This window comes from Meles meles, chromosome 11 (assembly GCF_922984935.1).
Source record: "Meles meles chromosome 11, mMelMel3.1 paternal haplotype, whole genome shotgun sequence".
Taxonomy (NCBI): Eukaryota; Metazoa; Chordata; class Mammalia; order Carnivora; family Mustelidae; genus Meles; species Meles meles.
In genome coordinates, this window is record NC_060076.1 from 49311412 (window position 1) to 49325099 (window position 13688).

A 13688-nucleotide genomic window follows, 5' to 3' on the forward strand; every position below is an offset into this window, starting at 1 on the left:
AAAGGAGGGAAGGATGGAAAGGAAGAAAGAAAGGAAAGAGAAATAAACACAAAATAGGATGCAGATGGGTTTTTTTAAAAGCCTATTTTGTTTCGTTCTATAAGGAACAGAAACTAATGGGTAAAAGGAAAATGCAGGTCAATTAGAAGTACTAAACAAAAAGGCTGCCTTGCAAAACAGCCCATTTCCTATCCTTAAAAATTTAGTCATGGGATGGTTATCTCAGAGAGTTTAAGAAATACCTGTAATCAGTAGGAAAATGGATTACGTTCCTACTAAAATCCCTCTTGGCGCTCAGATTCTTCATACTCTAATAAAGTCAATTTGTTAAGTGATTAAATGTATTTATGTTGCTAGTTCCATTAGTTCCAAATGATGTACCTAACTCCTTTTTTTTTTCTTCACCTAGCTCAATTATATTAATAAGCCACAGATTCCCCCAAATATCTCACAGAGCTCACTTGTGGAAATTATTTAGGCTCACAGATCCAGGTTCGTGGGGATGAAGGCAAACATCTAGCAGAGAGCACAGAACTGGGCAATGCAAGCACGAGCTGGGAAAGTGTACCCCAGTCCAAGTTGTTCTGCTACACAGTGCTTTACTGCCCACACAAAACAAAAGCTTTGGAAAAGCCACAGGAGAATTCATTTTAATTAACTTTTCTCTGCCTTGATTACAGGAAAGCCCATTTATGAGTCACAAAGGAAAGATTCAGTATAGTCACTCTTCGCTAACACAAACTTAAAACAGGTCATCTGTGACCTCAAGTGATCACTCTGAAAAATCCTCACAGATTCCCTCCATCAGCTAAGCAGCGTGGCACTCAGATTCTAGGCAAACGGGACAATTCGATGATGAGAGGGACAGCCTGATAACTTAATCCTTCCACTGACATCATAACCCAGTGGTAAGTGGCATTTTTTTTTAATCTGCAGTTATAGAGACATTAGCTCATATTTATTTCTCCCTTGAACTTCCCCGGCATTTTCTCCATGCCTGTTCAACATCTTTGATCCATCTACTTCGAATTATGAGAATTTATACACTTGTCTTAACTCCCTTCCTAGACTGTGGGCTTCTCAAGAGCAGGAGACAGCAGGGTCACCAAGTACGTTGTAAGGAGACATGTGGAACCTGGACTCTAGCCAGTGCTCAGCTGGTCATGCCCTGCATTTCCAGGGCTGTCTCTGCCCAGAGGCACACCTTTTTCTAATTTGTACAGTTTTGTTTTTTTTCTTATAACTCTTGTGTCTAGCACAAGGAGGAAGTCAACTCAAAATTCTTTACCCTGAGAAGTCTTCCCTGAACAAAAGAAACCTTTTATTTCTTACTAATCCTAAAAGAGATATATTGATTTACAGGTCTATGAACTTAGTTATAACAGGATACATGTAAATGTTAAATCTATATTTGGTTCCTTCCTCATCTCCAAAAGCCTGCGAGCGTTTCTAGAACCAGGCTTGTATCCAAGTTTGCAAATCATGGGTTCTACTCTATGCATGATGGGAACAACCAACACTGATTGACACTGCGGTTGTATCAGCGGAGGAGGATGAGGGGCCTTACCTGCAAACACGGAACCATGTCACAACACAGCTGAAGTATCTGTTGTTCCAAGACTGATGGTTGCTCTGGGTCACCAGGAACCCGGGGTTGAAGTAAGACTTTCAGCAGCGTTAGGCGTAGTTTAGCGTATTCTTGTAACTGAGATGGTTCGCAATAGAGATACCATAGAAATGGTGCCATTATTTGGATACACGAAACTTCTGACCTGCAAATCATTTCATGCATAAGCCAGTCACCAAGTTCAACAGGGTACCAAGCAATAATTGTCAAACATCAACTTATAGTTCATGACATGCTAGGATACCATGGAATATAACTTGTTTTTCTGATTCTTCAATTCCACCATGACCTACCAGGATCCATGCCTCGCAGGTCTTTGCACCCTGAGGGAAATGACAACACCAGGAGCCCAGGAGCCTGATGCCCAGGACTACAAGAACATTTACTCGCATACTAAATAGCTTCTGCGTCTGCAGGACCAGGCTTTGGTGGACATCAAAATGACCCTAAAACCTTTCTGGAATTGCAGAAGTCAGGATGCACGCTCCAGGGATAGGACGTGGGCATGCATTTTTGGAAAAACTCCACAGGTGCAATTCTATGGAAAACAAAACCATAAAGACATCCCAAGAAGACTACATGAATCGTTAACGTTTACTTGTCAAATAGTCAACATGGGATGTCCAAGCTATTGCACTTCATGCCTTTCAATCCATGTCCTCACCACAACCCTATGAAATAAAACCATCCCATTGTGCAGATGCAGAAATGAAAGAGGAGAAAGGTAATTTGCCAAGTCCTTCCTCTTAAGCTCTTCCCACTCAAAGGAGGAAGGCTTTACAAACCTTTCATATCTATTTAGATTTCAATATACCTCAATAACTCATCCGAAGTCACTAAAATTTAGCTAGAATTACCCTTGAGGTATATACATTTGATCAGGTCATTAACCAGCTTAAAAGAATATGCCCCCTTAAGATAAAGTATTTACCCAACTCACAAACCCTCCATAATTTATCCCCTGCTTGTCTTTCCAGCCTCATTGCTCACTCCCCTCTGCTCTCCACTGAGCTACACTAAATGTCTTTCAGATGTTCAGTCAGATTCTCTGAATGTTCTTCCCACTTGCTGTTCCCTCTACTTAGAACATTCTCCTCTTTTTTTTCCTTTCCTGTTCCTGCCTCTGCTAATTCCTCTCACCTTCCAGTTCTTGCCTTTAAAATGACTCCACTGGGGTGCCTGGGTGGCTCAGTGGGTTAAAGCTTCTGCCTTCGGCTCAGGTCATGATCCCAGGGTCCTGGGATCGAGCCCTGCATCGGGCTCTCTACTCTGCAGGGAGCCTGCTCCCTCCTCTCTCTCTGCCCGCCTCTCTGCCTAGTTGTGATTTCTCTCTGTCAAATAAATAAAAATATTTAAATAATAATAATAATAATAAATAAAATAAAATGACTCCCTGAGGGCCTTCCCTTAACCTAGTGAAAGGCAGAGCCCTATCATGGGTTTCCACAGGACAATGAATATACTGTCATCATTTACTAAATACCTCTATCTCAGGCCACACTATAAGCCAAACGACAGCATGGATTTCTGTTTACTGCTGGATCACCAATAATGACATAGTAGGCCTCCAAAGAGATATTCAATTACTAAATTAATTGATTCAGTTATACTACATCATAGAGTAGTATTACAATTAGCATGCATCAGATATCATAATTTTATTTTACTGTTTCATATTTATTATATATAAGGAATTATTAGATAAGCTATAAAGGTGAACAGGCATTATCTTTTTTTTTTTTTAAGATTTTATTTATTTATTCATGAGAGACACAGAGAGACAGAGGAGGAAGCAGACTTCCCAAGGAGCAGGGAGCCTGATGTGGGACTACGATCGCAGGACCCTGGGATCATCATCTGAGCTGAAGGCAGACGCTTAACCAACAGAGCCACCCAGGTACCTGGCATTATCTATCCTTAAGAGGCATATAGTCTAGGGGCACCTGGGTGGCTCAGTCAGTTAAGTATGTTGGTGTGGGCTCAGGTAATGATCTCAGGGTCATGGGATCAAGCCTGAGCACAGAGCCTACTTGGGATTTTCTGTCTCCCTCAAACAAAAAAAAAAAGAGGTACACAATCTAACAGTGGCAATCAGCTCTGTTCCTGGACTGGAGGACATAGAGTGAAAACTTCTAAAAGAAAGGTAGAGAGACAATACTTCAATGAGGAAATGCTGTTTCAATTATGCTTAACACATAATTTTATAAAACTATATATTAAACAGCAATGTGATTTCAAAACACCATTAACATATTTTCAAGTTACCAAACTGGTAAGATTTACTTACTCATTATTCTCTTGGCAAAATTTACCGAGTACCTACAGTATCCCATTCACCCTTCTATGTGCTAGAAACAAAGCAAGAAACAGAAAAAATACTCAATCTGATGGAGCTCACAAGCTGGAGGGATTTTTTTCTCAAGAGACAAATATTTACACAATCTATAAAAAAACTTCTGAGGATTTCTGAGTTCATAATTCTTACTGAAACACGCCTTTTATCATACCATCCATTTGAGGAAACTAAAAAAATCTTCATAGATCAAGCAAGCAGACGATGTATGTGTAGGTTAGAATACGAAGAAGTTTCCAGAAGAGAAATTTAAGAAACATTGTTTCTGCGTCTCTAATAACACCTTCCCCAAAGAATAAACACTATCCAGGTGTCAAGAACATCCACAAACAGCTTATCCGTTTTCTCCTACTTTGAGATGCTAAAGGCAAACTGCAGGTTTCATGTAAAGAAACTTATTTCCAAGAGGCTATTATTGTTTGACATCACGGACATAATGCTGAGCTTCATTAGGACAATATGATGTTTAAAAATCTCCTTGACTTGGTGCCTGGGTGGCTCAGTCAGTTAAGCATCTGCCTTTGGCTCACAGCAGGATCCTGGGGTCCTGGGATCAAACCCCATTTCGGGCTCCCTGCTCAGTGGGGAGCCTGCTTCTCCCTCTCCCTCTGCCTGCCACTCTCCCTGCTTGTGCTCTATCAAATGAATAAATAAAATCTTTAAAATAAATTAATGACTAGGGGTTGCTTGGGTGGCTCAGTGGATTAAGCTTCTGCCTTTGGCTCAGGTCATGATCTCAGGGTCCTGGGATGGAGCCCTGCATCGGGCTCTCTGCTCAATGCGGAGCCTGCTTCCCCCCTCCCTCTCTCTCTGCCGGCCTCTCTGCTTACTTGTGATCTCTGTCAAATAAATAAATAAAATCTTTTTAAAAATAAATAAATAAATAAATGACTAAATAAAAAATTTTTAAAAATTAAAATCTCTTTGGTTTAATCTGTCCTGATTTTAGATTTTGTATTTCCTAGGTGGTATCTCATGACAGTCATTTCAGTGGGGTATGAAATTGACAGGTCTGAAGGAGAAAAGAAATATAATAAAACAGACAACTTGAAATCCCAAAGTGATTAAGAATGTTTACAAACGTAACTAACTGTGTGTGCATCTATCTACACCCAAGTGTGTCTTTATGTTCACAGAGGGAGAAGTGGTAGGGAAGAACTTGGAATGAAAGTCAAGAAACTGAGGCTTTGGGCCTCAACCAGTAATTAATCCTGTGACCCTGAGAAAGTCATTTGATGTTGCTCTCCTTCATTCCTTCATCTGAGAAATTATATGTGAGACTAGATAAACTTGGAAGTACCAGGCCTAGAGACAATGATGTCATTGACCATTTACGCAATTCTCAGGTCTTAACATCGCAGGCCTTCTATAAATGAATGCAGAATATAATTAGAAAATAATGCCCATAAAAATCTAGCATGAAGATACACTGTCATGTCAGGACATCTACATATTAAAAATGAACCCAGCTAATCAACAATTCCTAACACAGGAAGAGCCAGAATACAAGCTCTCATCACAACATTTTGCCTTCTTCCCTAGTTGTGAATCACTGTTTATATTCTTAGCAAATTAAATCACCAATCTTCCTTCATTACCTTCCAAACAACTGAAGTTCCTAAGCTAACTTGCTCTAAAATGAAATCTCAGGAAACTAATGGTTGGTCTGCTGAAAAATGCAACAAGAAATATCAATTTCATTCTGCAAAGAGTAACCCCATAGTGTAAAAGTGGACACGAGGCAACTGAAATTATTCTTAGCAAATAAATTTAATTTAGAACTTCCAGGGGCGCCTGGGTGGCTCAGTGGGTTAAGCCGCTGCCTTCGGCTCAGGTCATGATCACAGGGTCCTGGGATCGAGTCCCGCACTGGGCTCTCTGCTCAGCAGCGAGTCTGCTTCCCTCTCTCTCTCTGCCTGCCTCTCTGCCTACTTGTGATCTCTGTCAAATAAATAAAATCTTTAAAAAAAAAAAAACAAGCTTAATAATAAATTTGGCACAACAGCAGCAGCATCTTTTATAAAAAATCCTAATCTATTTAACAAGAGCAAGAAATTTCCTTTAAAAAAATATATAGGTTTGGGGGGTGTGCCTGGGTGGCTCAGTTGTTAAGCGTCTGCCTTCGGCTCAGATCATGATCTCAGGGTCCTGGGATTGAGCCCCACATCAGGCTCTCTGCTCATCGGGAAGATGCTTTTCCCTCTCCCACTCCCCCTGTTGTGCTCCCTCTCTTCCTGGGTCTCCCTCTGTCAAATAAAATTTAAAAAAAAAATAAAAATTAAAAATGTGTAAGTTTATTTTTACTTTCCGATAAAGATGAACAAAAACTTATTTAGGAAACGTTAATATCTTACCAATGAAAATGCAACCTAGGTGAGGGAATAAAGGTTAGTGATGTTTCCTTGAGCTATCATCCAAATGTCACACTGACTTTCTCATTGGCAGATGATCCAAGGTTCTCTATGTCCCTTAAAACTTCCTGTGGCAGTACACCGTGCCTAGAAATCCCATCTAACACTGAAATTATGGACTCAGAAATGGTTTTCTAAGAAACTGTATGGATAGGACATGATAAGACCTTCAAGGGCAAGAAAATATGAATGAATGGAGCTAGCGTGGTGAATGTAACTCAGGCGTTGGATTATCTGGGGGAATGGTGTCCTATCATGACCTTGCATGATGGTACTAAGTATGCAGTAATATTATATATTATAAAGCCCTCTGCAACGCACCTCATGTACATAAATTCAATATTTATAGAGCATCTAGAAATGGGCCAGGTTTTATTAATACAAAGACTAATGAGGCATAGTCCCTGACCTCAGAAAGTTTTCCCAGAGAAGAATTATAAGTACAATAATGAAGTACAATAATGTTACAAATCACAGCTGAAGTTACCATGAGACCACATAAAACAGACGCCTCATTCAGCTTGGTGAGCAAGGACTTCTGAGCAGGGAGATTTAAAAGAGAGAAATGAGTCAGGAAAGAGTCAAATTCAAGAGTAAGGTAGGGACTGATAAACAAAGACATGGAGGAAAGGAAACAGCATGGCTCTCTGTGTGGAACCGAAAGCAAGTCCAAGTACCGCTGAATACACCATCCATAAACCAGTAAGTCAAGAGAAAACTGGGGAAATAGGTTGAAACTGTGTAAGAAAGAGAGCCTGGCATAACAAACTCGATTTTACCGTATAGTCCAGGGATTTTCCAACTATTTCGGAAGCCACACTATTGTTTGCCGGTAGAAAGCTGCCATAAGGTATCAACATGTAGGTTCTACAGAAAGAGCTAACGAGGTAAAGGGCAGTCCCCATCCTCAGCCCACATTATGCAAGTGCAGTTTGAAAACCACAACTGTGTTAACTTAAGCAAGGGAGTGATACAATAAGATTTATTCTCTTGTCTTTTCTTTTCTTTTCTTTTCTTTTTTTTTTTAAAGATTTATTTATCTGAGGGGTGTCTGGGTGGCTCAGTCATTATCATCGGCCTTCTGCTCAGGTCATGATCCCAGGGTCCTTCCTGGGATTGAGCCCTATATCAGGATCCCTGCTCGGCAGGAGGCCTGCTTCTCCCTCTCCCACTCCCCCTGCTTGTGTTTCCTCTCTCGCTGTGTCTACTCTCTGAGAGAGAGAGTGCACGCGCACAAAGAGGTAAAGGTAGTGGGAGAAGCAGGCTCCCCGCTGAGCAGTGAGCCCGAGGCAAAGCTCATTCCTAGGACCCTGAGATCATGACCTGAGCCGAAGGCAGATGCTCAACGGACTGACCCATCCAGACGTCCCAAGATCTACTCTCTTGATATAACACCCTGATGGATGTTGAGAGAATCACTCTGAGCAGGACAGGACTGGAGGCACAGATGCCAGTTAGGAACAGGTGGCAAAAGCCACAGAAAGAAATGAGGATATGAGTCAGCATGAATGGAAGAAGGAGGGTTAGTTTTGAGGACCATCAGAACATCCTGGTGAAGCTGAACGAAATCCACACATGGCAGTATTACTTGATCCCAACTAGAAGGTTTCCAGTGGAGAGATCACTCACTAATCAATTTCCAGGGGGAAGAAGCTATCTTTCCTATGTGTTGTGTAGTAGCTTACCAAATATTTCCAGTCAACTTTCCTAAGTAACTAATGCTTATTTATTTATTTGAGAGAGAAAAGGCATGAGCGGGGAGGAGGGGGAGAAGGAGAAGCAGACTCCCAACTAAGCAGGGAAGCCTTAACTTCCTTAATAGCTTTTCTCCTATTCAATATTTCAACCATTTCAAACATTAATTAGATCTGGTAGGGCTTTTGAGGGTTTTTTGTTTGTTTTTTGGTGGATTTTGGTTTTTTTGCCTTTTACTATTAAAAAACACAACTATCTCCTATTCTAAAACACTTCTTTTCTTCAAGAGAAAACAACATAGTCAAAGCAGCTTTAAAAAAAAAAAAAAAAAGCTCTAAAATAAGCATATGCCATTCCATATTCCTCATTTATTTTACTCTACATTACCTTTCAGGGCATTGCTGGAAAAAAGCCGTCAGCTGCTGCAAAAGTACCGGCCAGCAATCAGGTCTGTGTTCAAGCATAGTGATCAAAGGCTGAGGATGATTTCTGAAAAGCACAAAAAGTCACATAGGAAGCTGTGATTTCCGGACTACAAATTCTCAATATTCAAATACGGCAACAAGAGCCAACGCCATCTAGAAACTTTTTTCCAGGATGCAAAACTACCATTTGTTGCAGAGTTGGGTGATTAGAACTAACATTCTTTTCCTCTACCTGTTTTGCAGAAAAAAGAATCAACTTTGAGTCTCAGGGATCCAAATTAGAGCACAAAGTCTGCCACACAGCAACCCTGGGACTTTGGCCAAGCCCTGAATCCAGGAGCTCGGTCCTATCCATCTCCTTGGTTTCTCCATTCCTGGAAGGTTTGGGCCACCTCCTCTTCCTCTCTTTCCAAGTCTGGAAGGTTCTAATTCTTTTAACATTGCCTCACCTTATAAGCACTCTTTCCCTCCCAGTTCCTACTTACCCTGTTCTTAGCGTGTGGCTCCATTCCCCCAGCATATTTAAGGAAAAAGAAAACATTTCTCCCATCTCAAAATAAACTCTCCAAACTGAAAATTCTTAAAATTTCTATTGAACAAGAATGAGAATTTTTATTTAGGCTACATCCATTAAGATACCTAAAGAGGGGGTGCCTGGGTGACTCAGTTGGTTATGATTCCAGGGTCCTGGGATTATTAGTCATTTTTAGTCATTAGCTATTTTTAAAAACTCTTCCAGCAATCCTAACGTGTTGCCAGGGCTGAGAACTACTACAAGGAAAAAAGCCCAGAAGATGGAGGTGAAGAGTCAGGAAGTTTTTTGGTGAGAGCGTTCCTCGCTCTCTTAAACAGAAAAGCATGGCAGGTCCTTCACATGGAAACTCTCACGAGAGGAACGGCTCTAACGAGACTCCACAGTTCCCGTGTATTACACCACCACCTCACGTGCTCCTCAACCTCACCTGACCTACCAGGCACTAACGTCACTTCCTGCCACCCTCCTGTTTGTCACAGCACAGGCTCTTTCTGACTGATTGGATGACTGCCATTGCTAAGGGATCACTCAAACGATTTCTGCCAACACTCAAAAATCCTATCAAAATCCTATTTCCAGGGCACCTGGGTGGCTCAGTGGGTTAAGCCGCTGCCTTCGGCTCGGGTCATGATCTCAGGGTCCTGGGATCGAGTCCCACATCGGGCTCTCTGCTCAGCAGCGAGCCTGCTTCCCTCTCTCCCTCTCTGCCTGCCTCTCTGTCTACTTGTGATCTCTCTCTGTCAAATAAATAAATAAAATCTTTAAAAAAAAAAAAAAATCCTATTTCCAAATTCCAAACTCTTTGGCACTGAAACCCACCTAGAATTGCTTCTACTCTAGTTGCCACAGATATTAACAAACGTTACAGATCCTGACAGTCTCCCAGGAATGTCACATCAGTCAGACTTAAAAGATTGAGACTTCAGTAGGTCATGTTCCAGGAAACATGAATAAAAATAAAAGAACAACACCTGCTATCATTTTCGGTATGGGTTTGCCTCCTGCCAAGCACCACACTGAAATGAGGAACATCACATAGGACCATCCGTTAATCCTCCACTTACTGGTGGCATTTATGACTATTTAAGAAGAAAACCCAACAAGTTATCACATCATTATTTGTTATCACACACTGTATGTGATCATAAAGCACTTACATGCTTTTCAATATACTCTTCCATTGTAAGTCATTCCTTCCTCCTCGTTCCTCACCACCCCCTCCCTGCAAAAAAACCTCAAGTATCTACTGTTTTGGAGGGTTGTTTTGTTTTCTATCTACAGTTTAAAACTTTTGTCCAAATTAAATCGGGTCAAAAGAAATAAGAGGTAGTAATTTTTTTTTTCCAAGATTTCATTTATTTGTCAGAGAGGGAGAGAGAGCAAAAGCAGGGAGAGTGGCAAGCAGAGGGAGAAGCAGGCTCCCCACTGAGCAAGAAGCCTGATACAGAACTTGATCCCAGGACCCTGAGATCATGACCTGAGCTAAAGGCAGACGCTTAACCACCTGTGCCACCAGGTGTCCCAGAGGGAGTAATCTTATTTTTTTTTTTTAAGATTTTATTTATTTATTTATTTATTTATTTATTTATTTATTTATTTATTTTTTGAGAGAGAGTGAGAGAGAGCATGAGAAAGGAGAAGGTCAGAGGGAGAAGCAGACTCCCCATGATGCTGGGAACCCAATGCGGGACTCAATCCGGGACTCCAGGATCATGACCTGAGCCAAAGGCAGTCGCTTAACCAACTGTGCCACCCAGACACCCCTGGGGGAGTAATTCTAAAGTAGGATCAGAAATGCTGCACATACACCCAATATAATTTCACTTCTACTTCACTGGGATTGTGGGAACCACTCTAGCTTTGTTGCATGGAGCTGAAGGCCTGGTTTGCTAGACATTGGATTCAACAAAGTCTATTTAGTATCTCAGACTTAAACATTAAAGACAAGACAAAGTAGAATATAGGAGAATAGGGATTATCCAGATGAATTACTGATTTACACTAACTTTTACACAAAGAACTGATGAGGTCAGATCCAAGTACACATACTGCAGAGAATAATACACAATCTTGATTCCAAGAAGCTCTCTTGGGGCAGAAGGGAAGTCCAAAATAAGAACACTGAATCTTACTAGCGATTAACATTGGATAATATTATACTATTTCAACTGAGTACAACTAACCTAAAATCAATTATAGTTGCCAAGATTTTGTTTTACTACTTTGAGCATAATGAAGCAAAGAGCTAAATTCTCCCTTGTGAATCATCAAATTGGTATGCGAATACAAATATAGAAAGCTTAACAGAATGAATGCATTTTCTAATTCAATATACTTGATGGTACAACTGCCATGCATGAAGTTTTCTCAATCTTTGCACTCCCACTATCTGGGGTCAGAGAACTCTTTTGGGGGTTGTCCAGTGCACTGAAGGATATTTAGCAGCATTCTTGCCCTATACCCACAAGATGTTAATAGCATTCAATATAGTTATGACAGTGAAAAATGTCTCCAGACATTACCAAATGTCCCTGGGGGGCAAAACTGCCCCCTGATTAAGAACCACTGCGTTACTGTAAAATGACAAGCACTTAGGAGAAGGCACAAAACTGATTAAACCATGGTACCATCCCAGAGCTATTTAAAAAAAGAAAAAGACTTGATTCCACCTTCACCCTTCCTTGCAATGAACCAAAGCAATCGATCATACTCAAACTGTAAGTTTCTTATGGAAATATAGTCCTCAAATATTAACATTAGGTGCACAAGACCAACACAACACAGTAGAAACTCCAGAATTTTCAAGGGAAAACTCATGGAAAATTATTCCTTTGCAAAATACAGAATCATGTTCCAAAATAAACAGTATTCAATAATATACCTACTAATTTGGGTATGATAGAAAATAGTAATTTTCCTATTTAAAATATTATCTTTGGAACACTTAAGACGTCATAAGGGTAAGTGTAATTCAATCTTGATGCATGTGGGGATTATTAAATTTATGGATTATTTAAGATTTCTCTTTTCCTTCTCCCTCTCATTCACTGCTCGTTAGCCATTCCACTTCATTCAAGTATATCCAACTGAGAAAGGTCAAGGTAAATGGAAGGGTCCACAGTTTAAATAAGTCACCTCTGCTCTTCATTAGAAGCACTGCTGATCAAAAGAAGAACGTGTACAAAAGAACACCAAGCAAAATTTCACATCAGTTAAGTGAAATTTTAAGGTTAAGCAGTTGTAACTGCTACTCAAGTTATTAAAAAAGTTGACTATAATACTTTATTCAAAATGATAGATGGGTTGACCATACAATCAACCTGATCACTTATAAAATTAATAATGGCAGACAATAAGCTATGCAAGTTGTGAGTAACAAACACAATGGTGGGACACAGTCATCATTATTATTTATATAAGCAGTGCCTACCTAGCATCACTGGAATCACTTACTGTTAGGCTGCCACAATCCTATCTCAGGAAAAACTGCAAGTAGAGAGGCAGAGGGAAAATAGTGAAGGGAAAGCAAGGAACTGAAAGGGTCAAGAGTTCCGGATTTACACTGAGGTTCTGCAACAAACCATGTGATCTCAGGCAAGAGAATTAACCTCTCTTGGGCAAAGTTTCTTTATCTGCAAAATGAAGACATCAGACTAAGAACCTTCCGGTGCTAAAGATATACAACCCAAGCCAACCATTAAAGCCCTGACCTTCTCAGACTCCAGACCTCTGCTCCAGACTAGAGGTAGAGCCAAACCCTGGAAAGGCAGAAAGCAACACAGAAGGCTCTCAACTGTTAATAATTCTAGGCCAAGCTTAGGTGGCTCTAAGGCCAACGTTTAATAAAATCTAGACCTCACAAAGGAGTCTACTTTTATTTTTAATTTTTTAAGATGTTATTTATTTGCTTGAGAGAGAGAGAGAGAGAAAGAGAGAGCACGAGCACAGAGGGATAGGAGAAGCAGACTCCCCACTGAGCAGGGAGCCCAATGAGGGACTCAATCCCAGGACCCTAGGATCATGACCTGAGCCAAGGGCAGATGCTTAACCGACTGAGCCACGCAGGTGCCCCAGGAATTTCCTATTTCTAATCTCAAAGAGATAAAGCATACCATATTTATTTCAGAGAGAAGTATGGAGCCAAGAAGGAGCACAAATTTTCAAGTCGGAATTTTCCAACTCCCGAGACTTCCAATAGATTCTGATTTCCTCTTAAAAGAGAAGAGCACTGTTTCTAAAGGTTAAAATCAATACAAACCAGGCTATCTGGTCACCCTTCATTGGCCTCAAGTGCCTCTGCTCTCTCCCTCACCGTGTGGTTTTTGTTTCTGCCACGGAGGAACCGATTTGTCCTCTGTTCTTTGGCACCTTCCCATTTCAGGATTTATAAATGTCTTAACTGCCATTGTAAGTAACGCATTTCCATTGTACCGAGCACAAAGAACACTCCATCAACGTGGTACCGTCCTGATTCTCCGGCAGTTGGTCTGTATCTTAAACCAGAGCAGAAGTTGCCTGAAAGCTGGATCTGTCTTACTCTTGTTAGGTTTCCCTCTTGGTGCCGAGGCACAACTACAATAAATGTAACACACACACACAGGCTCTCCCCAAAGCACCTTTCAAACTCTTTCCCTGGATCATG

General features: G+C 40.8%; 1 protein-coding gene across 2 annotated transcripts in view; it reads right to left on the reverse strand.

The window, feature by feature from the left end:
- Positions 1–13688, reverse strand: part of FOCAD (focadhesin) — a 301972-nt gene that overhangs the window by 217172 nt on the left and 71112 nt on the right. For both annotated transcript variants that reach the window (XM_046023020.1, XM_046023019.1), the window contains exons 6-7: positions 8474–8575; positions 1568–1772 (exon numbers count right to left, since the gene is read on the reverse strand). In XM_046023020.1, the coding sequence (XP_045878976.1) occupies positions 1568–1772; positions 8474–8575 (307 nt within the window). The remainder of the gene's footprint in view (positions 1–1567; positions 1773–8473; positions 8576–13688) is intronic.